This window comes from Enoplosus armatus, chromosome 19 (genome assembly GCF_043641665.1).
Source record: "Enoplosus armatus isolate fEnoArm2 chromosome 19, fEnoArm2.hap1, whole genome shotgun sequence".
NCBI classification, from domain to species: domain Eukaryota; kingdom Metazoa; phylum Chordata; class Actinopteri; order Centrarchiformes; family Enoplosidae; genus Enoplosus; species Enoplosus armatus.
Genome location: NC_092198.1, coordinates 15,635,146 through 15,662,953, shown reverse-complemented (window position 1 = coordinate 15,662,953; position 27,808 = coordinate 15,635,146). Strand labels below are relative to the sequence as shown.

Here is a 27,808-nt window from a genome sequence, read left to right as displayed (position 1 = left end):
AGCTGCGTCAGAGAGGCAGGCAGGACAAAGGCAAAATAGCTCAAACACATGACAAAGAAGGAAGGAGTGGGTGGAAATGTACTGGTATATATACTAGGAGGCTGGGAGGAGATGGGAGGCGGGTGTGCAGGTGGGTGAGGGAGTCAGGTGACTGGCAGCTGGTTGGATACCCAGGACAGACAGGGTCAATGGGTTAAGTGACTTCCAGATGGGGTTTGCATTGCAAACCTCTTCTGACTGATCACTTGTGCCAATTTTCAGCAGCTCAACTCAGCAGCTGGAGGGGACGGACAGATATTCCAGTAGGATTACTTGATTTAATAAAAGAGCTCCAGCCCATAAATCCAAGCTGCAGTACACACCTGGTGCTACATGGAATAAGCAAATTCTCCATCTCTGTGGATGTGAAACTAATTAATAACACTGAATACTCATTCCGGCCGACAAGATGTAGTTAATTCTGTCACTTTATATGCTCAAAATGTAAACCTCAGACCTCTCAGATTGTGCTGTATTTGGACTCAAGTGTCCAAGATTATTAGGACATACAGGTCTTATAAAAACTGTTCGGTCCAGCGCACCACTCCGGTCTGACCACAAGATGGCGGCAGCACTCAGTCACCGTACAGTGAGTGTTTCTTGAAGTTACAGCAGTTGGACTGTTAATCGTAGTAGTTTGTTTTCTTACAGCTGAGAAATTAGACGTATAAAAATAAATATCTTGTATATCTATGTTTTTGTTTTGTTTTTAAACTCAAAGCTCCAACTCCTTTCTGAAGTGGCCAAGTATGAGATTTACTGGTGAACAGACTTTGCTGGAAAAAGACAGTTAAACCAAAATAGCAGACAGTTGAGGTCTGCGCAGCTTTCTTTAAACAGCCTCGCAGCCTCGCAGCTCCCTCAGATCAATAACAGGCTGCTGCTGCTGCTGCTGCTTCGGAAAAACTCGGGGACGTCAAGAAACAAGGCGGCGCTACACTTGAGCAGAGGGGTCACATCCTACTCGCAGCATATACTCCTCAGCCGGGAAGCTCTGCCTGCCACTCGCTCCCTCCTGGAAAACCCTGGCAGGAGTGTGCAGCGCTCAGCAGCATGGAAGTAACCAAAGGAGAGGACCGCTCGGCTGAACAGGCTGCGACTTTATTTGGAGCAGCAGAGCTGGAGAGTCAAAGCGGAAACACTGAGCGGGGAAAGAAGAAGAAGAAGAAGAAGAACCACTGTAAAGTCATTACTGGGGTACGTTCAACACAGCTGATACCTACCTACCTCTCTCTCTCTCTGTGTCTGTCTGACCACCTCACTCTACTCTAACTCAACAAACAACACCTGAAGGCCACATGGTGTCATTCACTTTCACACTCACTCTGCAGTAAAATATTACTTTGATCACTTTCAAACTGCAACAAAGTGCCTCTTGCTGCACCCTTTAACCACATTATCAAAAACAACTAATACTCCATACAAGTCACTTAAATGTAATATTTATCTTCTCTATACTGTCACTGTAGGACCTTGACATGTGACCATAAACTCTCTAGATACTTAGTTTATGGTGACTGCAAGAGCTGAAATGATTGGTTGATAGACAAAAAAACATTTTGATAAAAGCTAAAATAGTGAAAAAATGAAAAATATCCTCTGGTTCCAGCTACTCAGACTAGAAGATTTGCCACTTTTCTTTCTCAATTATGATTGTTAACTGCATGTCCTTGTTTTTTGGACTTTTGGTTGAACAAAACAACACATTTGAAGATGTCACCTTCGGCTCTGGGAAGTTTTGATGGCAGGCCTTTCCGCAATTCTTTGACATTCCATCGACTAAATGATGAATCAGTTAATTTTGAAAGTAATCAGCAGATGAATGAATGAAATAACCAGTTGCAGCCCTAGTGACTGTGTCTGACTATATCATAAGTCATGACTCACACAGCCTCAGGTCTACATTTCCTCACTGTTTACTCTCAGTGTAATTAATCCACAGCTGTCAAACAGCCCAGACTTCGGCGCTGCCAGTGTGAAAGTGGAAACAAAATGTTTTCACTCCAGTGCAAAAAGACAGAGGCCAGAAGTGTCTCTGCAGGTGGAGATGATCTGCAGGACTGGACCTCAAAGACCACAGTGATCCAAGAGAGGAAAGTTTCAGCTGAAAGTGTGGTGCAGTCAGGCAGTCCGTTTTTACGGCAACTTTTTTAGCAGCAGATCCTATTTCAGATATTGAATCTGGATGTTTGAGACGTCGCGGCGGAGGGACACAGGCACGAGACAAAGTTTAGTTTTAGCAATGAAAACTAAATGAAAGATGGCGATCACAGTTTCCTATTGCACAACATGTTATACTGAAATAGCTTGTTTTGTGCAACCAACAATCGAAAACACCCAAAATATCCATTTTACTTGAAAGTAAGACCAAGAAAAGCAACAGATTCTCACATTTGAGACCCCTGAACCATCAAATGTTTGGCATTTTTGCTTGAAAAATAACTTAAACGAGTAATTGGTTATCGTAATTTTCTTTCTATCAACTAATCGTCTAAACATTGCAGCTCTGTTTTTATTTTGACATCTTTGCGCACTGCTAAGATCAGAGAATCAGTTCCCATACTACATATATGTGGCACTGTAAAGTTATTTGGGTAAACATGTCCACTTTAATTAACAGCTTGTGGAGGTGAGGGTACGTATACAGGACACATCCTGATCATCTTGTAGATACTGTTGCCCAGCTGCCTTTCACTTAACTGCCTCTATCTGTCTTATGAGCTGGATGAGAATCTGTTTGGACTTTAGAATGACTGTTTTGTTTGTATTCCCCAGAATTGTATTCTTGTCACAGAGGAAACGTCTCAGAAACAACAGCAGCTTTTATTGTTCACAGCTCCTTGAGACAAACCCCACATATTCCACAGAGAAAACAAAATCTGGGAGACATTTGGGGCTTTACATGAAGACTAAAATCATAATTGAAAGAACTGCAAAGAGGCCAAGCGGCACATTTTAAGTGAAAAACTGTGTGTAGCTGTTTCCCCACTAATGTACCTCATCGCTGAAAAATAAACTGTACAGATCGGAAATCATCTGCACAGTATACACACCTTTCAAACTATTTACTAGCAAACTCCAGCTAAAACCTCAGCGTTTTCAGCTGCCGTCTGCTTGGTACTGATTAAATACACATGTGGCAAAGTCTAGACAACAATATGTCTGTCCCGTCACACATCAGCCACCGTGCATCTGTTAGTAATTGTGATACTAGTACTTGTTACACTGCAGTGTTATTCAAGGTCTTGCAAAAGGATGATTGCAACATCTTGGGACTAAAGATAGAGAACAGGGCTATTTCTTACTCAAACACGAGGGACTAACAGTGACTTTAGGAAGACGTTTTTCATGCTTGTGTCTTCATGTGGACTCCCAACAGTCTAATCAGATCTTTACTGTGTTGACAGTAGAGACACAACTGAAGTTAGTTGTGTGTTTCAGAGTTAGGCGAGTAGGTTTCCACCAGACAGACAGTTTACTTTCACAACCCACAAAAACCACATCTTTCCCAAGGAGCCCATCCAATCCAGGTCTCTCTCCCTCTCTCTTCACCTATAGCTGGAGAAAATGGGTGTGTGCTCATACCCAGACACCACACACACACACGGCAGCATATTTTCATACCCGTCGAGGAATTCTTGTGTGTGTGAATCAAATGTGATTGCTTGTAGGTGGTGATGATTCCCACAATCCTGCTTTTGAGACAAACTCTTTTTTTTAGAATGAGTAAGTTAAAGGGCATGAATGAGTCCGAGGGTTGTATTGTCTTAAAACAAGTCAAAGTATCAGCCATCAACATATCTTGTTCCTTGTGTATATCAACATGGTTTAAACATCCTCCTACAAGTGAGCTTTTTTTGAATTATATGTGTTATTTAGCTTTATTTTAAGTCTTTGTTTATAAGACAGAACAGAGATAAAGAGGATTTATATTCCCCCACTTACCATTTTACACTTTGCCAGTGAATCCAGATGTATTTCAACTCAGGATAAGATAAGATAAGGACAGAAAAGATTAGTAAGATGAAACTGTAATGATTCTTGTGACTTGTTCAGCGTAGATAAGATGTTAAAATGTTATGACTCCTGTGAGGAAATGGGATTGCCGCAGCAGAAAAAAGTTAAAACAAAGAAAAGAAACAACGCAATATTTCTTGCTGGCTGAGTTAATATTTTTGTCTGAAATCATTGCTTTCAGAGGTGATGAGTAAGCATTTACAATTCCACTTCCAGCTGTGGTTCCTAGTGGGCGGGCCCCAGCAAGTGGTCCCAAGATAAATCTGAGGGGTTAAAGGGATAAAAGAAAAGAAATACACTTCTTTTACACAAAGCATGGACCTTCATGGACATGTTGTAATTCTATTAAACTGTGATGAAGTGGCACAAATAGACATTTCTTCATTTTAAGGTGTCACAAACCAAACAGTTAGAATATCACTTTCTTACAGGACTAGAGAGATGTTTAAAATGGGCAACACCCCTTTTTTTAAAACCAGCTTTCAAACTCCACACTAATGAAATGGCCCTGAGAACCTCTGCAGGCCTGTTGTGGGCGTTGCAGGGGCTTCAAAATAAGCAGCAATGATGAGACTTCTGATAACACCCCCCTTCTCTAAATGTACTGATTCAGACTTCTTTGAAACGCCCCTCGTATTACAAACCCCTCGCCCCCGGTGAGCCACCGTCTCTGGGCAGACATGAGCCGAGCAGCTTATAGAGAAGCAGCCTTTGACTTTTCAATTACAGAGGGCCAAGACCAACATTTGGACAGTTGGAGATGGTGTATGTGGGAAGGTGGAAATGATTAGAATCACTGGGCAGAGTTAAGGAAATAAATAACAGCCCACCTTCGCCCAGCACTGCAAGGCCTTTATCCCACCTTGAATAATGATTGGAGTCACGCAATAAAACAAATAAAGTAATGATTTAATTCATCAAAAAATACACCAATAAACAAAATAAGAAGACTAAAAGTCTACAGCCTCTGGGAGGCTATAATCAGGCACAGTGGTGCTTCTAGCTAAAGGCTAATGTCAGCATGCTAACATAAGATAATGTTTACCATCTTCTAACATTTGCTAATTATTACCACAAAGCACAAAGTACAGCTAATGCAAGACATTCCCTCTAAACCACAGATATAACCTCCTGGTGGCGCTAGAGGAGAAGTCAGGGGATCAGAGTCAGAAGTATTCATCCTCTGGGGACCATGAATGTCTATTCAAAATCTCATGGCATTTTATCCGTCTAGACCAAACTGGTGGACCAAACAACCGACATACGACATAAAAAATAATCTTGATGATTCTGCAGAATGTCCTGATTTATGGCTTCTCTCAAGGAGCCAGAAGTCTGTTACAGTATGTTTATATTCTGGTTGCATGGCATGCAGCTGACACCAGAGTGTGACTACTACAATAAGCTTCTGCCAAAGTTATTTTCACCACAACATCATTCAAATATTCTGTTGAAATCTGATTATTTTTTGTTCATTTTCACTTTGATTATTAACGGTCGTCAGGTAAAATGGTGGTCGGTCATCATTTGTAACAACAGCACATTATTTGAAGAACATTGTTGATCATTATTCAACGTGGAGTGTTTGACTCTCGTTTCTTTTACCTTCTACTCACCAGGGCCAAGAGTTCAGTCTAAACATCTTCCTGTTTGTTGACAGCTGCATGTGATTTATGAACCGTTATCTTCAGTAACTTTGACAAACATCCTGACGTTTGTTCTCTGGATTTTAGGTTCTGCTGCTGTGCTTGCTGGTGATCATCCTGGCCGTGGTGTTTTCTCTGAGAAAGAGCAGTGATGGGAACGGTAGGCACTGATGACCATTTCACTGTCTTGATTTTACAGCTATAGCAGCTATATTTTGAGTGTGTTTCCACACCTTGAACGTGTTCACCAGCTGTAGGAGGAGGGCTTCTCAGTTCCAATATAGATAGGCTGCAATTTAAAGGTAACCTGTGGAGTTTTTGACCACTGGTATCACAACAGAGCAATGTTTTGATGAGTGGGTCCCCATCTTGTTTGTATCTCATGCGCGCAAACTTGAATGTGTACAAGCACAAGGGTGATGCAGTCCATGTTACTGGCTGCAAGCTAGCAAACGTGGATATGAACAATTAAGTTTTGAACTTTAAAACAAATGGTTTACCAAATGTTTTATGGGTGGTGAGAAATTCTGAATTTATTATCAAAACAGACATTTTGGCAGACAGCAGTGCACACTGTAATTCCCCGCCCTACTCACTGATCTGACCGGGTGTCACTAGAATGAATTGGCTGAAAGCAATTTCCACTGGAATAATTTTATTTTCCTGGAGACAAAAACATATGCTATCAGAATAACTGGAAAGTTGTGGACTAACTTGGACAGTCTGTTCCTGTGCTCCTCCAGAATATAGGAAACAAACAGTTTTTCCCTTTTAAAAGAAATACGATAATTCTCAGATTTAAGATTTCATACACACATTTCAAAATGTTCATCTGCTCTTGCTTTCACGCACATGTAAATATCACAACACCATACCATGTTATCTGACTGAGCTGTCTGTGAGCCGTGGTCTTCACTCTACTACACAGACAGTTAATGAAGACTCTTTGGCTGCAACAGACAGACAGAAATAACCATCTCAGGTTACATTTTTGAGCACTTATTCAGTAAAGGCTGGTGAAAATACATGCTACAAGTTGTCAGTGGGCAGAGGAAGAAAAGAAGCCTTCATCCTGCCACTGAGAGGCCACAAACCTGCTGTTTTGGTCTACCAGAATGTGTACTGTACCTAATACAGAGCCTGCTAACCTCCCACTGTAGATCCCTCAGAAACTCTAAACTGGCTGTATTTAGAGCAGCAGTGAAGGAGGCTCAAGTTACCAACCAGCCGCTGAACAAGAGACACAGAGTAAAATGAATGTAAACTCCTGAGACGTGATTTGTTCACAGGATATGTTTCTGTCAGGGTGGTGCAATCGAGCTTTCTTTGCTCGCTGCTGCAAAGCACGTCGTAAACAAACATTTAAGCGAGACAGGAATGTTCACCCGAGGTTGGCATGTGTTTTGCAGCTATAGATTCTCTCTGGTTAGACGTGGGCAGCGGCGTCAGTATGCTCTTTGTTGCAAACCGCCGTGCCAAAACACCCCTCTTCCATTTCGGGGGCAGCGGTGGTGACTGTGGGCAACTGTCCCCAGCCTGGGCGGGGTGCTCTCTCTCTGCTGTGGCATTTCCCTTTAACTTATACTTCCTACCCAGCTAACATAAAAGCCATATGGGGAGAATAAATTTTGACTTTTCACTCACCCAGACTCATATTTAGTTTTTTTTTTTTTTTTAAAAACTATGCAGCTTTGTTGGAACTTCTACATCTTTCATAACGCTGCCTTTCTTGGTAAGGCCTTTGGATGCAGATGAAAAGAAACAAAAATAACCCAGGACTCCACTTCGTCCTAGAGGCAGACAGCATGTAGTATAAAATGCTGAGAGCGGGTTTTCCCGTGGATTACAGACCACAGCAGCTTGTCTCCTGAGACGGAGCATCCCCGTATTGAGTCCAAAACCACACTGCTGGCCTCGAGAGGCAGTGAGGAGGGGTTTTCTCACCGACCTGCTAAGACTCCCTCTGTCATGTGTCCAGTCAGCACCAGACTTGACAGATGTGTCAAAAAAAGGTTTTACAAGTCTGTACATGTGGGATGGTGTAGTTCCATATATTCCCTATTTGTTGCATATTAAGTAACTTAGATGGGTCTGAGGTAGTGATGTTTAAAGTGGTCACAAGTTAAATGATCACACCTTAAAAAAAAAAGCTGTTTTTTTATCTCCCTGTTTTGTTTCCATGAGAACAAAGTCCAGATGGTTTCTATTGCATGTGAACACATCCTGTCCAGCCACAAAATCTGGCTTCAAAATGTGATGGGTTGAATATGTCGTCTTTGTTCGTGGAGTCTTTCTGTGCTGTTATCCATTGGTGCTTTTATGCAACATATTCATGTGGTTCGCAGAGATGTGCTCTCTTCCAGCTCCAAGAATCAGTGGAAAGATTTCACTGGCCGGGAAGAACAGGAAACCTTCAAGCCTCTCTCTGTCTGAAGTCATCTCATGAATATGTGGCATTTCTCCACTTTCACTTCCCGTTGTTTGCCCCGTGAAATGACTCAAAAATCCCATTTAATCTGAAAACCTATTTCTTAATCAGTTTCTTTCCTGAGGTCCGACATGAACACAAGAATATGCTCAATGTTGGTTATTTCACACCCACACAGGCCCAAAGATACACCTGAGTCTCTTGTAGTAGAGCTGCTGGCCGAGCTGCAACACCGACACCCACACAGCGACTCTCTCAAGGGGTCATGAATGTCAAACAGTAACTACTGGCTGGTTAGCTCTGACTACCAGCTCTACGTCACTGTCCATGCTACACTGAGCAGTGATAATATATTCCACTGGAGTTTGAGGGTGTAGTTACCCTTTAACGTTGATTGTGGCTTATTTTGCCTAGCCCAGTCTAAGACTTTATCTTCCAAAATAAGTCTGGTTTGTTAGTTGCTTTTTTTGTTCTGGTATTTATTGACATCAGTATTGTGTGTTACAGTCACATTAGCTTAGAAAAATAGACTGGAAACATACCTTTTTTCACTGACAACACTCCTCTTTTCCTGCAGAAGGGGAGCTCTGGATGCAGGAGCCCGATGAGGTGGTTCAACAGCCGCAGTGTCCTCCTGGGTAATACAACACTCTTGTTCTACTGTTGTAATGTGAGCTGATGTGTTTTTAATAGAAAATAATACCTTAATTCTCAGCTGGCCTAGTTTGGATGACATCTCCTCCTCCTTGTACAATATCTTTCACCATGTTTTGGTGCTGAGAATGAAGCTTTTCAGCTGTATCGCCCACAGTTATCATGAGTGGAGTCCATTGTTCCCAGTAGGCAATTCTTAGTGGAAATTAAACTGTGACTACAGAGAAAAGTAGAAAGGCATTTCTGTCACTATCTGTAAACAACCCAAACACATGACACGATGTTAGTTTAGTGGAAAAAAATAACTGTCTCTATGGAAACCAGGCTAATGACTCTGAGTAATCAGGCATGTGTTGGTGAGTGGTGTGTGTGCGTGCATGAGTGTGTGGTCACGTGTGTGTGTGTGTGTGTGTGTGTGTTTCTGCTTTGGTGAGGGAGTAACCCCAGACAGACTCATTAGACTATGGAAAAGAAAACCTGTGGCTCAGAATGAAGCTATTTTTGGTTTTAAAATATCTTAAAACAAATGAATGTTGTCTGTATTTTTTTTTATATCAAAGTGGCTCATTCCCCCTTGTTTGTTTATATTGTTTCTGTTGGCAAACCACACTTTTAATTTAATGTGTGGTTTGGTCTTCACATGCAAAGTAGAAGAAGAAGAAGCTCTTCTGGAAAGTGCTGATTGCAAAACATTTGTCTATTTTTGATATACAGATTATTTTGCAAGTATCACGTGAATTTTGACCTTTTAAAACTGCATTTTCCAAATTGATTTTGAAATTCCATTATTCATTCATCTATTTTTAAATGAAGTATTTATTAATTGTTTTATGTAGTTTTTTTATAAACCCCATGACTATTTTATTGCTGGTGTTAATTTGTAAATGCTATTAATGAGTCTTCTTTTTGTTCTCCATTTAATCATCAGTTAATTGTATAATTTGTAATTTAGTTCATTTATTTATTCATTCTTTTTTTTTTTGATTCCTGTTTTTGTTGTCTAATTAGATAATAAGATAATTAGATAATTAATGGAATGCCTTATAACCATTTACATGGCACAAGTTGTCCCAACGCAGCACTTTAGTATTAAGTATTTTAGTTTTACACTCCGCAACTTTCCTGTTTTGGTTCACTCTCACCGCTCTTAAACAGGCTGCTGTTTTCAGCAAAAAGCTCTCATAAAGATCTAACTGTACGCTACCTGCTCAGCACCAAACATTTTGATAGCTGTATAACTAATCACAAGTAATAAAGCAATAACCTGTCACTCTTGCAGATAATAAAATTAATGTAGTGCTCCCAGATGAAGTGGGAGGGGACCATGCCTCACTTCAGGGGACAAAGAAATCTGCAGAGACCAACAGAACTCTCTTAGTCTTTGATTTATCGCCAGCAGTCACATTTCTCTTCCTGCTCTCCTCCTCTGTGTGTTTGTGTGGTCTGTAATTTGACTGTATTTCTCCTCTTGTCTGCTTAGTCAAAGAGCTGCTTTGTATTCTCTCTACACCGGCCCTCCTGTATAACACTGCTGCTACACTACTGGTGCCAAACATATCCATGTCTCCTGCTGAGTCATTATTCCATCTCCCATTCACAAACCCACCTCAGTGTCCGCTGAAAGCATCATTCTTCCTCTCTTGTCTTCCCACCCAGTTTTTCCAAGCCTCCTCTCATCTTGGTGTCCCTGGACGGTTTCCGGGCGAAGTACCTGGAAGATCACGGCAGCCACCTTCCTGTCATCAGCAAGTTACGTAAGTCACCGACATTGTTGACTCCACAGCTCTTCACGGTTCACTGGGAATCCTGGTGTGACTGGACATTACTGTGTTGCAGGAAACATGGGAACAACCACGGCATACATGAGGCCGGTTTATCCCACAAAGACCTTTCCCAACCACTACAGCATCGTGACTGTAAGTCTCTTCTGGTCAAGCTTGATTTGTTGGACACAGTTGGTCAGATGGTTTGACTTGTTTTTCCAGTGGTAGAAGAAGAACTCATGTTGTTTAAAAGCACTAATTTAAAAATGTAAAAACACTCTGTTACAAGTAAAAATCTTGCATTCAGAATCCTACTTTGGTAAAAAGTATTCTCAGCACTTCTGCTGAAAAATGCCCCCCATTGTGTAAGTAGCATTTTACTGTTGTAGATGTTTGAGATGGAGCTAGATTGAACTATTTTATGTAAGTTAAGTAGTTTTGTACCTAGTAGCCTAGTAGCCCCCTTCAAAGGGTCACAAGAAAAATCTGAGGGGCCATTAGATGATTAATGTGAGAGGAAAGTCCTCCTATACGAAATCATTTTATCTCTTTGGGCCTCAGCCAATTATTTAAATTAAACCATCTTAGAAGTTTAGAGGAGAAATGTCTCGTTGGTGGAACAAAGAGGCCCCCAGTAGACATGATAAGGGGTCACAAACCAAAAAAGGTTGGAAACCACTGGTTTAATCCTCATCAATTCATTATATTTCATAAGTTTATTAAGTTTTTTATGTAACGTTTTAATCTGTAATTATAGCTGTCAAATAAATGTAGTGGAGTAAAAAGTACTTGAGTAAATGTATCACAGAGTCGGTGTCTGTTCACAGCAGTATGGAGGTTACCGTTGAGGCCTAATGACTTGCGTGTGCTTGTGGAAAGGAACAGCAGCAGAACTGAGGGGCTTACAGAGGTGGATTTCTCTCTGGGTTGAAACCAGAACCTGCAATTAAAATAAACTGCTGTGGTCACCAGTGTTATTTAGGTTAGAAAGATGAGAGAGAGGAGGTAATCACTTTGAATCCCCGCAGCCACAGTATCAAAACAACTCACCTTGATTTGTGTGTTTTTGTCTCCTGCAGGGTCTTTACCCCGAGTCTCATGGCATTGTGGACAACAAGATGTACGATGTGACCCGGGACGTTTTCTTCAGCTTGAAAACCAACGAGAAATTCAACCCAAAATGGTACCAAGGAGAGCCAGTAAGTGAATCTGTGCGACCACGATATTGTGTACAAGGGTGCAAATTCACTGTTCACTAACTGTTAGTCTTGAAAACCCTAAACCTGGGACCTAATGAAACAGTTTTGGACCACCCCAGGAGAATTTAGTTTTTGTTGAGCAATGCAGGGCAGTTCTGTTACATTTCCTTTAAACATCTGAGAGGCCGAGCCAGACAGTTTTGTCCTGTAACTTGTGAAAGTTAACGCACCCCTGATTTTTGTTTTAACCTGTCATGAATCAGGAGAAGGCACTTGTCTTGTGTAAGAAATTTGGGGCATTGTGCTCATTCATCGCTGGGAATCAACCCTCCCCGTAATGAGCCTCATGATATAATTATGGATTCTGCTCGTGCTAGGGTAAATGACAGCTTGTGAGGGCTGCGAGTTGTGCTTGTTTAGACTCTTTGTGGATTCCATTTAAATGGGACGGCTCCTAAATCTCATTCCTCAACTGCGTGACAGGCTGCTGGTCTCGAACAATACACCATGCAGCGGCCATATGACTTTCCAGGAGGGAAGGAGAATGATGGCCCCTGGAATGCATCTAAGTGCGTCTGCCAAAACATGCTGACAAGCCTGCAGCATAAATAAAACACTTCTACCAGCAGATCAGTCTGATAGGTATTGATTTAGCATAAACATATGCAGTTAGATTTCCATCAGTCTTGACTGTGAGGGATTACATTTTTATCCTGATGGACTAAACACTGCTGCTGGGAGGGACTGAGATGAATGAACTGGGTATCAGTCTACTAACAAGTTCATTATTAATTCAGACTCAACTCCTCACCTCTCATTTTGTTTCCTCTCTTCTCCTTTACTTTCATTTCCTCTCCTCTATGTTTTTCCCTCTCCTTTCCTTTCCTCTTCTTTTGTTTCCTTTTGTTTTTCTTTTCTTTCCGTTCATCTCTTCTCCTTTTCTTTCTTTTCTCTCCTCCTTTCTCCTCTCCTCCCCTCTCCTCTCATCTCCTCCCCTCTCATCTCCTCTCATCTCCTCCCCTCTCATCTCCTCTCCTCTCATCTCCTCTCCTCCTCTCTCCTCCTCTCCTCCTCTCCTCTCATCTCCTCCCCTCTCATCTCCTCTCATCTCCTCTCCTCTCATCTCCTCTCCTCCTCTCCTCCTCTCCTCTCTCCTCTCCTCTCCTCTCCTCTCCTCTCTCCTCTCCTCTCCTCTCCTCTCCTCTCCTCTCCTCTTTCCTCTCCTCCTCTCCTCCTCTCCTCCTCTCCTCTCATCTCCTCTCCTCCTCTCCTCTCTCCTCTCCTCTCCTCATCTCCTCTCCTCCTCTCCTCCTCTCCTCCTCTCCTCTCCTCTCCTCCTGTCCTCTCCTCCTGTCCTCTCCTCCTCTCCTCTCATCTCCTCTCCTCCTCTCCTCTCTCCTCTCCTCTCCTCTCCTCTCCTCATCTCCTCTCCTCCTCTCCTCTCCTCTCCTCTCCTCTCCTCCTCTCCTCCTCTCCTCCTCTCCTCTCCTCTCCTCTCTCCTCTCTCCTCTCCTCTCTCCTCTCCTCTCTTCTCTCCTCTCCTCCTGTCCTCTCTCCTCTCCTCTCCTCCTCTCCTCTCCTCCTCTCCTCTCCTCTCCTCTCCTCTCCTCTCCTCTCCTCCTCTCCTCCTCTCCTCTCCTCTCCTCTCTTCTCAGGTCTGGCTGACTGCCATGCGTCACAAACTGAAAACAGGAACCTTCTTCTGGCCTGGCTCAGATGTAGCCATCAATGGCACCTTCCCAGACTTATACAAGCTGTATGACAAGTAAGAGTGGTGCCATTATGTTACATATTCCTCACATGTCATGGCATAATGCAGTGGTGCATTAATGTGTTCATAAATGACATGGTGCCTTTTTGATATGCAGGAGCGTAACGTTTGAGAAGAGAGTGTCGACGCTGTTTGAATGGCTCAGTTTACCTCAGGGAGAAAGGTATTACACGTCCTTCATTATCATCATTACAAAGATCATGTTGTGAGTCGCCATAAAATAAAAAAATAAAAAAACACTGAACATCACCCTTATCTGTTGTCTATTTTAGGCCTGACTTCTACACTTTGTACCTGGATGAACCAGACTCATCAGGACATCGTTATGGGCCAGTGAGCAGCCAGGTCAGTCACTCTCTAAACATCAAACCTGCAATTATAAGCAGGTTGTTATTTACCTAAAAGAACAACAGACGAGACAGAACAGTTCATTATTGACCCTTAGAAATCTTCCACTGAGGTCCCCTGAGGTTTCACATGCACCTCATGGTCTTCAACAGTGCTTGCTTGTTTTTCAGTAAATGTGTAACTTCAGTCATGTGATAACAAATGGTCGTGCTGGATATGTGAGGGAAGGATCATGGAAAAACTCCAGCCACTGAAGAAGACCGTGAGATGCAGTTGAAAGCTCTGGAAAAAGCTAGTTAAGGAAGGACATTTCTGTTTGTGGAGCTGTGTGACATATGACTAGAGCTGCAACTAATGATTATTTTCATTATTGATTGCTCTTTTTTTCAATAGGTTAGTCTATAAAATGTCAGGAAACGGATTAAGGATTATAATGTCCTCAAGGTGCTGCCCAAAGTGACGTCTTGAAGTTGCTTGTTTTATTCGACCACCGGTCTGAACCGCAAGGATATTCAGTTTACTGTCACATAAGACGAAGAAAAGTTGCAAATTTTCGTTTTGTGGCATTTCTGCTAGTTGATAAGTTTTATATTGATCGACAATTTCTTTTTATCAACTAATAGTTCCAGCTCTATATATCAAAGTAACCATTCAAAGAAACATAGGTTATGAACAATTGATTGTGCAATCTCTCAGTAATGTAATGATTGAAATTCATATTGACAGATAACGTTTATCATCTAACATATAACTTTGTCATCCAGTTTAGTTAAATTATTTTAGTTAAACCAAACCCCATTTAAAACAGTCAAGGTTATGAAACCATGCTGACAAAGCTGTTTTAATTCATTGTATTTGCTAATAATTTATTTGCTGATGCAAGTTGTTCTTCAGGTCTTTACATGATAGACTCACATTGTTCTCCTGCCACAGTAACACATGTTGCGTGTGAACTTTCAGGTCATTCAGGCCTTGGAAAACGTGGACAGGATTATGGGAATGCTGATGGACGGCCTGATAGAGAGAGACCTGCATCACTGTGTCAACGTGATAATCATATCAGACCACGGTGAGATAACTACACCGCCTCCACGCAGCTGTGATACAGTTTAGTCAAATGTTACAGAAAAAAGACCAAAACAATCTATAACTATAGTACCATGAGAAAGAAATTGACACTTCTTAAGCAATTCAAAGAAATGTTTGGTATTTTCTTTCCTTTTTCTTTGTCTTTTATTTGAAGCTGTGCATTTGCTCACAATCAAACTTGGTGCATCCCTCCAAAATATCTGTGGCTTCACAGTAGTAGCATCGTTTTAGAGCCTGTGTGCCGCTGAGGGGGACTTCAGCGGCTTAGTGTCATCTTCAAATGTTTGACTTGGTTGAGTCACTGCACCTGTTGCAGGAGAAATCTACAAGTCCATGCCAGAGAGAAATCGGATGAAAAATGAGTCTGTTATCTGGGAGTAAACTGGGAAAAAATGTTCTCAGTGGCGTGTTAGGAGGATATTTTGTGACGAGAAGTTTCTCTGGACATCTGGAGACCATATGTTTAGACATGTAATTAGGTTTACTAAAGATCAGTGTGGCTCAGGGCGATGCCCAGCTATCCTCATCAAAGACATTATCTCCATGAGAAGATAGTCATAGTCATTTTGACATACTTTGCTAGTTATTAATCTGCAGCTAGTCATCAAGGACAAGAAGCAAGAAAGACTCATCAATGTTCACATGTCACACCCAAAATGATGTCAACAAATGTAAATAAAAATCTATAAATGTGCTTTAAGTAAGTGTTCAGATCTTCAGGCAGTTTTGTGCCACTACAGGGGAAGAACATTTAAGTTTAAACAACCTCAGCAGTGGACTAAAACAAGAACAATCAGACACGTGGAGTCATGGATTCATTTCAGTAACGGTGCACAAACTTTGCACTTTTCCTACTATCCTGGACACGTCTTTAAAAATTCAAACAAAATCTTCACCATTTATGAAAAAAAATTACAAATGAATATTTTCTCTCCTTTCACAGGCATGGAGGAGGCTTCGTGTGAAAAGGCATCATATGTGTCAAACTACGTGGACAACACTGCTGACTTTTCTGTCATCCAAGGCCCTGCTGCTCGCATCAGACCCAGTCGCCTCCCAGCGAATTACTTCTCTTGTGAGTTCCTGCCAGCTTTGCAGCGTCACTGTCAGTCTGTTTGTAACCACTGTGGCTGACCTTGTCCTCTGTTTCTTCCCTCAGTCGACTATGAAGGCCTGGTGAAGAACTTGTCGGTATGCGAAATATTCCAAATGCGACTTCTGTATTGATAAGAAGAATGAAGAATTATCTGCTTGCTTGGCTTCACGTCAAACAACCCCATTCTCCCTCTGCTGCTGTGTTGATTCTCCTCTCCTGTGTCTGTTCTGAAGTGCAGGACCTCTGACCAGCCAATGAGGCCGTACCTCAAAGAAAACCTCCCCAAAAGGATGCACTTTGCCTACAACAAACGCATAGAGAGAGGCCACCTCTATATGAAGCCCGGGTGGCAGGCTGCGCTGTAAGTCTTCGCGTTTTCACTGTGTTAGGTCATCCAACTGTACAGTGTCAAGAAGGGAAGAAAGAAGCTTAAAAGAGGACAACTTGTAGTGTTTAAATCAAGTTATTCATTAGCACCCATGTCAGTCAAACTCATTTTAAGTTTTTCGAACTACCAAACACTAAGTTTGAGCTTGGAAATGTATTCTTGACCTTTGGAAGAATTTTAAGTGCTCGAGTGATGTACACCTACTTGTACATTTAATTTAAAGGTCCCATATTATACTAATTTCAGCTCTATATTCTTATTCTGGGACACCACTAGAGTAGCTTTACATGATTCACAGTTAAAAAAAAGTCCTTATTTCTCTTATACTGGTCCTTCATGCAGCCCCTCAGTTCACCTTCTGTCTGAAACGAGCTGTTTTAGACAAACTGAACAACCTCCAAAAAATTGATGAGTAGTCCTGAGCAGAGCGCTCCAATAACTCCGACAGACTGAGCAGGTCCCTGTACTTGGTGGGTGTGCTGTGATTGGAGCAGATGCTCGGGGGCATGGCTGAGTGCGGTGACTCTACAGTTGTGACATCACAACCTTGCGGAAGTCCTGACGGCTCGTTTGAAATGTACAGTTTCTGAATACTGTGTGCATTTCTCCTTGGACTGAGCGTTTTGATACTTTCATAGTGTTGATACAGCACCTAGACCTGCTTTATAATGAAGCAAGACATGGAAATCTGACTTCATACAATATGGAAACTGTATTCCTTATAACCTTCAGCTTGGTAAAAGACTGAAATGCTGTTAAATGTAGCACTTAGCCATAATGCTGTTTTAATGTCTTTCAGTGATGATGATATAAAAGGGAATGCTTTAAGATTCACAGTATAAAGTAAGATTACATTGTTGTTATATGCAGTGTAAGATACCAGAGCTGTTACAGTAATCGGTCCAGAGTTGGCAAGTCTTCTATAATAGAGTAGATGCCATGGAGGTGGTTGTGACTGATGATAACAAAAAAAGAAACCGTTTCATTGGCCACTGAAATTGAAGCATTTACAGTAATTAGTGTAAGCAATCATTTATAATGAATGAAGCATGGTATGTTGGAGAGGAGTTGTACAACTCAGCATGTAATCATGGAAAATTGCTTCAGGCTGAAGAATTCAATCAGTCAACTTGAGAGACACAATAAACAAGAATGTAGTTGCAGTGTGATGTGCCTCGCTCTTTAGGTTATACACAATTAAACTTGCTTGACCCTGAAATTGAGATTATGTGGGATGTACTGTTCCTTCAAAAGAAGATGGAAACACATGTCAGCAGCTATCAGAGTGGTGTTATAGTGACTTCCACCCTTCATTTCTGTTATTCTATCTCGACAGTAACCGCTATGAACTGAAATACTGCACCGGTGGATTCCACGGCTCAGACAACCTCTTCACCAACATGCAGGTCAGTGTGTGTTTGTCTCGACACCCTGTTTGGAAACAAAAAAACAAAAAGAAAACACTGTGTGAAGAAGTGTGATAACTCACTGACACATTGAGAAAAATATTTCCGGTCTGAAAAAGTCCTCTGAGACTGATGTCACTTCACTGAAAAACTGACTAACGTAACTGGAGAAACATACTGTTTCGTAATTTGTTTCATTTATAGGATGTTTGTTGAGCACATGATCTCCTCTTTGGTACTAATGTGTGAATGATTCATACTTTACCGCCACATCTGGCAGCTGCCAGGTTCAACAACCGCTCAAAGTAGCTCCACAGTAGCTGCTCATGATGCAGGATTCACATCAGTGGCCGGCAAGTTTTAGTCTTTTTCTTGTAGGATGTTGTTGCAGTTTTTATCTTGTAGAATCTTGTTGCGGCATACAGATCTTAAAGTGGCCTCTGGGAAACGGAAAGAGTGTTTCTGCTTCAGTTACATTTGGTTCAAACCACAGAAAGGACAAATGACAAAACATATTCAAGAATTATTCAAGATTTTATTTACTTCTTATACAAGATTACATCAAGGATGCAGCGGTAACATTTACTGGATGCTTCAAAATATGTTTCAAATAATTGCCACTAGATTTAGGAATGAATGTTTAAGTCTAAATTCAAAATATCTCTGTAAAGACACACGACAAACACAAAAATACTGTGGAGCTCTAAAACTCTACTCAAGTACAGTAATTACATTTGTTATGAGAGGTTGCTCTCCACCTACACGTCCCCTGCTTTGGATTGAGTTTGTTTAATTTTGTGTTTCTATCTGCCACCTTCAATGTAAAGTCATCACAATACGTCTGTGTATGTTTCTGGACGTGGTTTACTCTGGAATTTGACTTGCTTTAATTTGCTTACAAGGCTGCTGACTTCTCTAAAAAAAAAAATGGCTTTCAGCCTGCCTACACAGCAGAGAAACAGAGCAGAAATAGACAGTTTATTCACCTGCAAATATCTCCAAATCCCTCCCAACCAACATCTTTCCTAGAATTAACTTACATTTTCAAGCGTCTGTGAGGTCATTTTACTGCTTTAGTTCATTTCAAATATTTACATGTGGCCTAATCATGGTATTGAGTGTTTGACATCTTGTTATTTACAGAGAGAGTTTAAATAAAGCTGCTGGGTGGTGTTGTTTGCATAGTTCACTGTACTCTCATTTGTATCTAGAAATAAATGAATTAATGTCAGTATGGTCGTGTGTATGTACTTTTTCCAGGCGATCTTCATTGGCTACGGTCCAGGATTTAAAGACAACACTGTTGTGCCCCCTTTTGAAAACATAGAAATATATAACCTCATGTGTGGTAAGTTGCTTTGTTAGTACACACTCAGTGACCTGTGCTTTGTCCTCCTGTACTGTAGCTGAAACTGCATCTTCACTCTTTTCTTTTAGTATTTAAAGGAATTGTTCAACATTTTCCTATATAAGCTTATTAACGTTCTTAGATGAGAAGGACCACTCGCATGTCCAATTGAGTGAAGTTTTCAAATGAGTATTATGAATGTTGTCATCATTGCTTCAGGAAGTAGTTACTGCTTGTAGCCAAGAAATAGTCCTGCACATAACCCTTGTAAAACCACAATGTGTCGTTTTTACACATACGTGGTTTTTGTACGAATTAAACAAACTAAATATAATGTGTTAAATAGTGAGCTTTTGAGGTGCTGGTAGACTGATTTTGGTACCTTTGGACAGAGCCAGGCTAGCTGTTTCCAGTCTTTATGTTAAGCGAAGCGAAACAGTTTCTGGCATTCAATTCATATTTACCGCACAAACATGAGAACGGTATCGACCTTCTCATCTAACTCGCGGCAAGAAAGCAAGTCAGATGTCAAGCTATTCCTTTAATGAGGCTATTGGTTGTTTCCAGTGACTTTGAAATCAAAGTAGTTTGCAACAAATATACAATAGCCATCATTCCTCTTGGTTATGAAAACGTTTTACTCAGCAGGTTAATTGTAGAAGATACACCAACACAGTTCAGAAGAGGAAACAGGTGCACTTCTCCCCACTGAATTTCACTTTGGCCCCTTGCCTCCAAAAAAAGAACAGCAGGAAATAAAAGGCAACCAAACCGAATTTCATAAAGTAAAAGAGCAACACAAGTAATCAGATGAACTGGCAGGTTCTAAACAAACCCCCAGTTTAACCCAGTCGTTTAAACCAAAGCATTTGTGAGTCAAAATAAAGAGACACACACAAAATATCTATTAAAACAACGACATCTGCTCACAATTACAGTAAGTATGGTACAGTAGGTCAAAGTAGAAGCAAGTGCAGGAGCTCTCCTTAATCTATCAGTTTAAAGTATCAGTTTGATTACCTTTTCACTTCCAAATAATTTGTTCAGGTAAAACGGTTCAATTATGGACTATTACTATGATTTATTAAAAAGAAAAATGCAGCAAGAAAGTTTATTAGTGCTTGCCTTATATATGACTCCTAAAAGATTTCAAGAAACCCGATATAAAGGCAACTTCCTTTGTTTAGCTTAAATACATTTGAACCCTGTGTGATCCCTTATGTTACTTACAACGTAGTAGTCCTTGTATCTCACCTGTACGATTACTCCTTTGAATAAGATCTTATATCTGTCAGTAATAATGACGACTTTATGAAATAAAGGTTACAAATTTGAATTTGCTTCTATTATGAAATGCACCGTCATGCTGTGTTGTGTCCAGTGTGTGTGATACAAATTATTCTTCTTTGTTCCCATCTCTTCTCCTTTCCTCTCCTTCTCCTCCAGACCTCCTCGGTATTCGTCCCGCTCCAAACAACGGGACTCACGGGAGTCTGAACCACCTTCTGAAGCGCCCCGTCCACCTGCCAGTTCACCCAGCGCAGCTCTCACATGACACCCCCTGTGAGGCCAGCGACCCCGTCCCCTCTGACAATCTGCAGTGCACCTGTAGTTCCCAAACTCAGGCGATGGTATGTGTCAACAAGTTTTGAGGTCATCTGTTGTTTTTAGCCATGCTAGCAGCGTGGCTCTGGGGATGGCGGTCTGTCTGTCAGACTGAAATATCTCGACATTGGATGGATTGCCATGAAATTTGGTGCAGATATCAAAATGCCCCTGACTTTGGTGATGCCCATTCTTTTCCTCTAACGCCACCAGCAAGGCAAAGTTTTCACTTATCCAGTGGAAATATCTCAGCGTCTACCAGTAGATTTGCACAAAGTTCTGTGCAGACATCCAGGGTTCCTTGACTTTTCCTCTAGCGCCACCTTGAGATTGTCATTTGTGGTTTTGAGTAAAATGTTTCAACAACTTTTGAATTGATTGCAATGAAATTTGGTGCAAAGACTCATGTTCCCGTCAGGATGAATTGTAATAATGTTGGTGATCCCTTAACTTTTCATCTAGTTTGTCATCCTCAGCTGTGTTTAGTGCTAATTAGCAAATGTTAGCATGCTAACATGGTAAACATTATACCCTCTAAACATGTTGGCACTGTCATTGTTACCATGAACATGCTCACGTTAGCATTTAGCCTGTACAGCCTCACAAAGCCTCTAACGTGGCTATAGTCTGAAGCAGATGCATTATGTTTGACAGTTGGTTAGTGAAATAAAATTGTCAAATTGCCAGTTGATAAAAAAAAGTACACTTATACGACCCTCAAACCGACACAAAGTCAGAATCAGATCTTTTCTGTACAATAATCTGCAAGAATTCACTTGACACCAGTTCAGATACTTTGAAACTTCACAGGCTTCATTGACTGATGTGAGTGGTGAAAGTGTGGTAGGATAGATTCTAATGAATTTAACGCAAGCATGCTAACCAGAAGTGTGAATTTCTTTTCAGGAGACAGATATGAACAGACATCTCATGACAACTAATTCCAGTGAGTATCGTTTTACCTTTTCTTTGCATTTCTATTCTTTGTTTTTTTTAGAGAAAATCCTGAGTGACGTTTGTACATTTTCCTCTTTAGGTCTTAAAGCCAACCTACGTCGCCTCCACCACCCCTTTGGCACCCCTCGAGTCGTCCAACCAGACGCCACCTTTTGTCTTCTCCACCACTCCAGCTACCTCAACGGATACAGCAAAGACCGCCTCATGCCCCTCTGGGTGTCGTATACCATCCAGCCTCTGGTGAGTCCACTGTTTGGAGCTGTCTTTCATCTCTAAACATAGCCTGCGCAGTTGAGTTGTCCCAGCTACAGTTCTTCTGGGGTTAGGGTTTGGCAGGAGAATGTAAGAGGTTGTTTAGTATCTGAACCCTTTCTCTAAGCAGCTGTTACTCATCTTCTGTGCTCGTGTTGGCTCAAACAGTTCTTGTCTTTCTCATTATGCGGTTGAGCTTTAGTGTAAATCATGACTTCAGGCAGAGTGATACATTCCCTGGAGAGTGTACACTGTTGTATTCTACTGTCTGAATGATGGAGCAAGTCAGGATGTAGATTTGCAGTCATTCAAGCTTCATCCAAATACAGTACAAGCTAAATATGGCTCGTACTGTAATCTCTGTGTTGACTTTGGCTTGAAAGAATCATGGTTTAGATTGTTTTTTTGTTTTGTTTTTAATCTGTGTCACAGCATAATTTACATTATTATTCTAAACCCACGTGTGCACCCACAGAAAACTTCAATTTCACTGCTTGTCAAAGTTGACAACTCAATATAAAGCTAGCTTCAAGCTAGTTTGCCTACTAGAAAATCAATTAATCAGTGGAAAGCGTGAGACCATGCTGCTGAACAAGCTTACATTTCTGTTCTTGTACATACCGGATGTTTGAAAATATGCTTGATGCTTTACTTTCCTCCCTGTAATCAGGGACAGAATATTCAGTAATACTTCATTTCACATATGGTTCCAGTAAAGAGCTATATAAATTGGTACTATTATAATAGGAATGTCCTTGAAAGAAAAGCTCTATTTAAACCCGAGGGAATATCATTCATTATGAATTCATCACTTGATTTAGAATTGTATGCTTACCTGTAAACAAATTTAAGATTTTTAGCCGTGCTAACAGTGTCTCTCTATGGATGGCAAAATTGGTCCACCACTTATACCACAAATCTGAACAACTAACTAAATGGGATGAATGAACTAAATGGAATCAGGATGAATTTCAATAACTTTGGCGATACCCTGAGTTTTCATTTAGCACCACCAGCGGGTCAAAATCTTAATTTGCCCAATACTTACATGACATTCCCTACTTTGCTAATTAGCAAATGTTAGCATGCTAACACACTAAATTAAGATGGTGAAAATGGTAAATATACACTGCTAAACATCATTTTATTGTGAGCGTGTTAGCATTTAGCTCATATCACCACCGTGGCTACGTACAAACAGCCTCACAAGCCGCTGGCGTGGCTGTAAAGAGCTGTGTTGCATGTCCAGCTGAGCTTACGCTAGCATGTCATTAATTAGAAGTTTACAAATTGAACAATGTCTCTGTTTTCCCTGTAGTTAATTCAAAAACAGCAGATCGTTTGTTTCTATGACAGAGGAGGGGAGCGAGACGAGATTATTATTTTTAGAGAGCTCTGCAAACAGAAACAGTGCAATGCCCTCGCTGACCCATATACACAGGCAAAGCAAAGCCAAACCAAGCCAAGTGATCTTACACAACACTCAACACCCGAGTGCCAGCCTGGGGTCCAGCTCCACACTGTCCACCACTGACTGCTCCTCTCTCTCAGACCAGAGTCCGACCCCTGAGCCCAGAGTCGGAGGAGTGTGTTCGTGCTGACGTACGCATCCCACCGGCCGCCAGCCAGCTGTGTCTGCGCTACAGAGACGACCCCGCTCTGTCCTATGGCCTGCTGCATCCCCCCAGTGCGTATGTGTGTGTGTGTGTGTGTGTGTGTGTATGCGTTAGTGAGTGTGTGTGTGTGTGTGTGCATGTGGTGGAGGGGGTCATAACAGGCCGTCCCCAGCCGGGTGTTGAATTCAAGTTGACGTGTTTCAGAGCCACATTCTCATGTAAAAATGCACCCATGCTTTTGGCCTGCAACAGTAAAAGTAAGAGTGTCCCATCCCCCCTAATTGAGTCGCTGGAGATTCACTGTATTTGTAATGATATTCAGGTTTCAGGTAGCTCCACAAAAGGAAGTGACAGACTGAAAGAGGGAAGTAAAAGCCGTGAGGAAGTTGGACTCAACAAAATTAGACATGTTATTTTTCCTCATGGCTCTGGTTCAAAGTTTTATATCAAAATAAACTGAATATCTTTGAGTTTTGAACTGTTTCGGTGTCATCACCTATGACTCAGGGGGGGACATGTGAATATTTCTGACATTTTTAGAAGAGATTAATCAATTCATAGAAAAAAATGATGGGCAGAATAATTAATAATGAAATTAAAAGTTAGTTGCAGCCGTAAATGACTTAATGTCTTTGTGTTTAGCTCCACCAACATGTGAAGTTTAGTTCCAGTCAATGTTTATTCCTTTTTTTCATAGTACACATCAGACTTTTACAACCTGCTGTTGGTGTTTTAAATCCATACCCAAATTGCAAACACATTTGATTTTTCCTCACCTCACTTCTCATTTTCTCTCTAAAGATCTGAGTGCCAATGGACCCGAGACGGACTCTCTAATCTCAAGCAACATGGCACCAATGTTCCCTGCATTTAAAGGTGAGTCACTCTTGAAAATATTTACTGGTTTTCTAGCTGCACCCAAACTAGAAATGGGAATCACGGTGATGCATGAGTTAAAAATGTACTTCCAGAGTTGTCAGAAGGGTTCATATGCCGACTGAACGAGAGGTGAACAATTTCATTAACAAGTGAACTGAAGCGATCACAACTAGACATCATGTCATGCTCTGTTTTGTTAAATTGTTCAAGTTTTCCGAGAGCAGGTATTGTGGTTTGCCCGCTCTCATGAGCCATTTTTATTCAATATTATACTTTTCAAACCTGATTTCCTAAAAACAGGCTATACTTTGGGTTCTTAAATACACATAGCAGGAGTCCAAAGATCTAACCGCTGTGATTATATGGGTCTACTGTACTTTAATTTAGTTCAACTCTTTCTGTAAAGCGCAATTAAAGGTTTAGTCAGAGGAACTTGTCCAGACTTGATCCTCCTGCCATCCCACTGCAGGCACAGCAGTTCTCTTCACAATAAGATTCACTTTTAAAGGTGGTTTAGTTTGTAATCTGACTAAACTGATTCACTAGACTGGAATTGGATGAGTGTTTTTGTTCTTTTGCTTGTACAGATGTGTTGCTTAATTCTGCTGTATGTTCCGCGAGGATTAAGTCTGTACCTGTACCAGCACTACATCACCACATGTGTCATGGGAGAGTATGTGGGTGTTTGATAGGATTTAATGCTGTAGTGTGCTGGGCTGCACAGATGAGCCATGCATTTGTTGAAACGTGTTGATTGTTTCGGGTGATTAATGTATTGAAATGTTGAGCGTTTCAGACAACACAGCTCTGGTTGGTTTTCCTCTGGGGCCACCCACACTGTCAATGGAAACTTTCTCTCACTAGTATGAGGTCCCATTGGAAGAAAAGCCCCCTTCCAAACACTGTCGTTTGTGTATGTTGGAAACCTAAATATCAGCTGACAGATGCTGCCCCCTGGTGGCACATGACTGTGCTTACACTGTGTGAATCTGTATGAATGAGGAGGCAGGAAATACATGAAGACAGGCCAGTTAGTTCGTTTATTGACTTAAATATCACAATACCAACATAAAGCAACTTTAACATGATCAAACAAAACAAACAATATTCCATATATAATACAATTAAATCAACACATAAATAACGCATGAAAACATTTGCTTTACACACAATCCACTTAAAATGACTGGCTCTGTCCAAAGGTAACACAATCCTCCTACCAGCCCCAAGTTATATGTTGTATGTTTAATCTGTACAAAAACCAAAGTGCAAAAGCGACATAATGAGATACATGACGTGTTATATTATCTTAGTTAGTCATTAGTGAGCCTGTGGACAGAGCCAGGCTCGCTCTTTCCCCATTTCCAGTCTTTGTGCTAAGATAAGCACATAACAGTCTCCTGGCTGTAGCTTCACATTGAACGGACAGACAAGAGAGAAGAAAGCAAATAAGTCTATTTCCCAAAATGTAAAATTATTCCCTTTGGCTTTCACTTGTAATGATGGAATCACTGGTTTCTCTCTATAGACCACAGTGTCATCAATTGCGGTGTATTCGTGGAGAACTAAAAGGCATTCGTGTGTATTTTTTCCTAACCGCAGATGTTTGGACCCACGTCCATGATGTCCTGCTTCCAAAATATTCACAACAGCTGAACGGAGTCAACATCATGAGCGGGCCAATATTCGATGGAGACTATGATGGAAACGTTGACCCACTCAAAGCATTCTCAGGGTAAGTCAGCGTCACACACTCCAGACAATTAATTAGGGCCTCTAATCCTCACATTAGAGATGCTTGAATCAGTGAATGCCTGAAAAATAACTAAAATAATCATCGAAATAGTTGCAGGTTAATTTCCTGTTGAACCGCTAATCTACAGCTCTAGAATCAATTGTCCTTATGATAATCAATTCGCAATATAGGTGTGAATTCAATGTTGTACAGCCTTCTAACATGGGTTAGAGAGGAAAGAGCAATGTCTTCATCTGTCTTTATAAATAAGTTGTGGTTGACAATGAAAATTCCTTTTAGGTTTCAGTTTACCACGAATATGAGATCTATCTCTTTTTGGTTTTTCTCTGGGCTCTGTGGTTTTAAAGGTGGGTGGAGCTCTGCTGGAAAAATGTGATGTCATGTACTCCCATGCACCAATCAGGATTTAGCTAGATTTGAATCAGAATGTGACGACATGACACGGTGGGTGTAGTGGGAAAATACAACACATCCCTACCTACACAGTCCTGATGAGTATTAATCTATTAATGAATAATGTTGAATGAATTTGAAACCTGGTTTTCAGGGGCTTTAACATAACCAGCAGGTAATTAGTTTGAGACCTGGAGTTTTGACCGTTTACACTTCAGCTCAGGTTTTATAAGTTGAGTTTTCTGCACATATCATAAGTTAAAACGAGAGCCAGCAGCTTCTTAAGCCCTGTGATCATGTTTCTCCAGGAATGAGGCTCCCATCCCGACGCATTTCTTCATGATCCTGACCAGCTGCGGGAACTCGACCTTCAGCCCTGTGAACTGCGAGGGTCCCCTGCAGGCCAAGTCCTTCATCCTGCCCCACAGACCTGACCACACAGAGAGCTGCGCTGTGAGTAACACCACCGACTCCTTTCCTACTCGTCTCTGCACTTCAGTCGATCTCTGTGGAAACCTGCTGACAGATCCCACAGTGGAAAAAAATGATCGCCCATTAAGACACTTTCTCGGCTCCTCTTTTATCTTTAATCTGTCTATTTTTCAGGATGGGTCGGACTTGACGTGGGTGGAGGATTGGCTGCAGTTTCACACGGCACGAGTCAGAGACATCGAGCTCCTTACTGGACTCAGCTTCTACCACGACAGGTTATCAGTGGAAGAGACGCTACAGCTCAAGACGTTTCTACAGACTGCTTAAAACCAGAGACATTACTGAATGAAGTTTAATTTCCAAAGGAAGCCATATTGGTCTGCGCAACAGGCCTCTGTCCACGTGGGCCCCGTTCACCGACTATCAGTGGGTTTAACAGGTGCCTCACTTATAGAAGTTTCAAACCAAATTGATCCCAACTTTAAGTTCCATCCAGGTTTTTTGTGGTTCCTAAAAAAGCTTTTATAATTATTCAAGGTGTGAAAGCTGTATATTTGTTTTTAATCATGTTTTTATAAATGATTTTATAGAATAAAGTCAGGGCATTTTTATAAATGAGGCTCCGGAGCTCTGAACCAAAGACGCCGTCACATCTGCTGAGTGGCTCCAAAGTATTTCCTCAGATGGGAAGGTTTGGCAGGAACAAAATAAAAGGGAAAAAAAAAC

General features: G+C 41.3%; 1 protein-coding gene across 1 annotated transcript; it reads left to right on the top strand.

The window, feature by feature from the left end:
• Positions 1-1,092: 1,092 nt before the first annotated feature.
• On the top strand, positions 1,093-27,567 carry enpp1 (ectonucleotide pyrophosphatase/phosphodiesterase 1). Its single transcript, XM_070925688.1, has 23 exons — positions 1,093-1,236; positions 5,790-5,862; positions 8,708-8,768; positions 10,441-10,538; positions 10,621-10,700; positions 11,627-11,746; positions 13,402-13,511; positions 13,615-13,680; positions 13,790-13,862; positions 14,826-14,934; positions 15,898-16,029; positions 16,114-16,145; positions 16,284-16,411; positions 17,775-17,844; positions 19,105-19,192; positions 20,639-20,823; positions 21,704-21,743; positions 21,834-21,994; positions 23,558-23,693; positions 24,424-24,498; positions 26,104-26,236; positions 26,959-27,103; positions 27,257-27,567. The coding sequence occupies exons 1-23, from the start codon at positions 1,093-1,095 to the stop codon at positions 27,407-27,409; spliced, it is 2,412 nt and encodes an 803-aa protein (XP_070781789.1). The 3' UTR covers positions 27,410-27,567.
• The last annotated feature ends 241 nt before the right edge of the window (positions 27,568-27,808 follow it).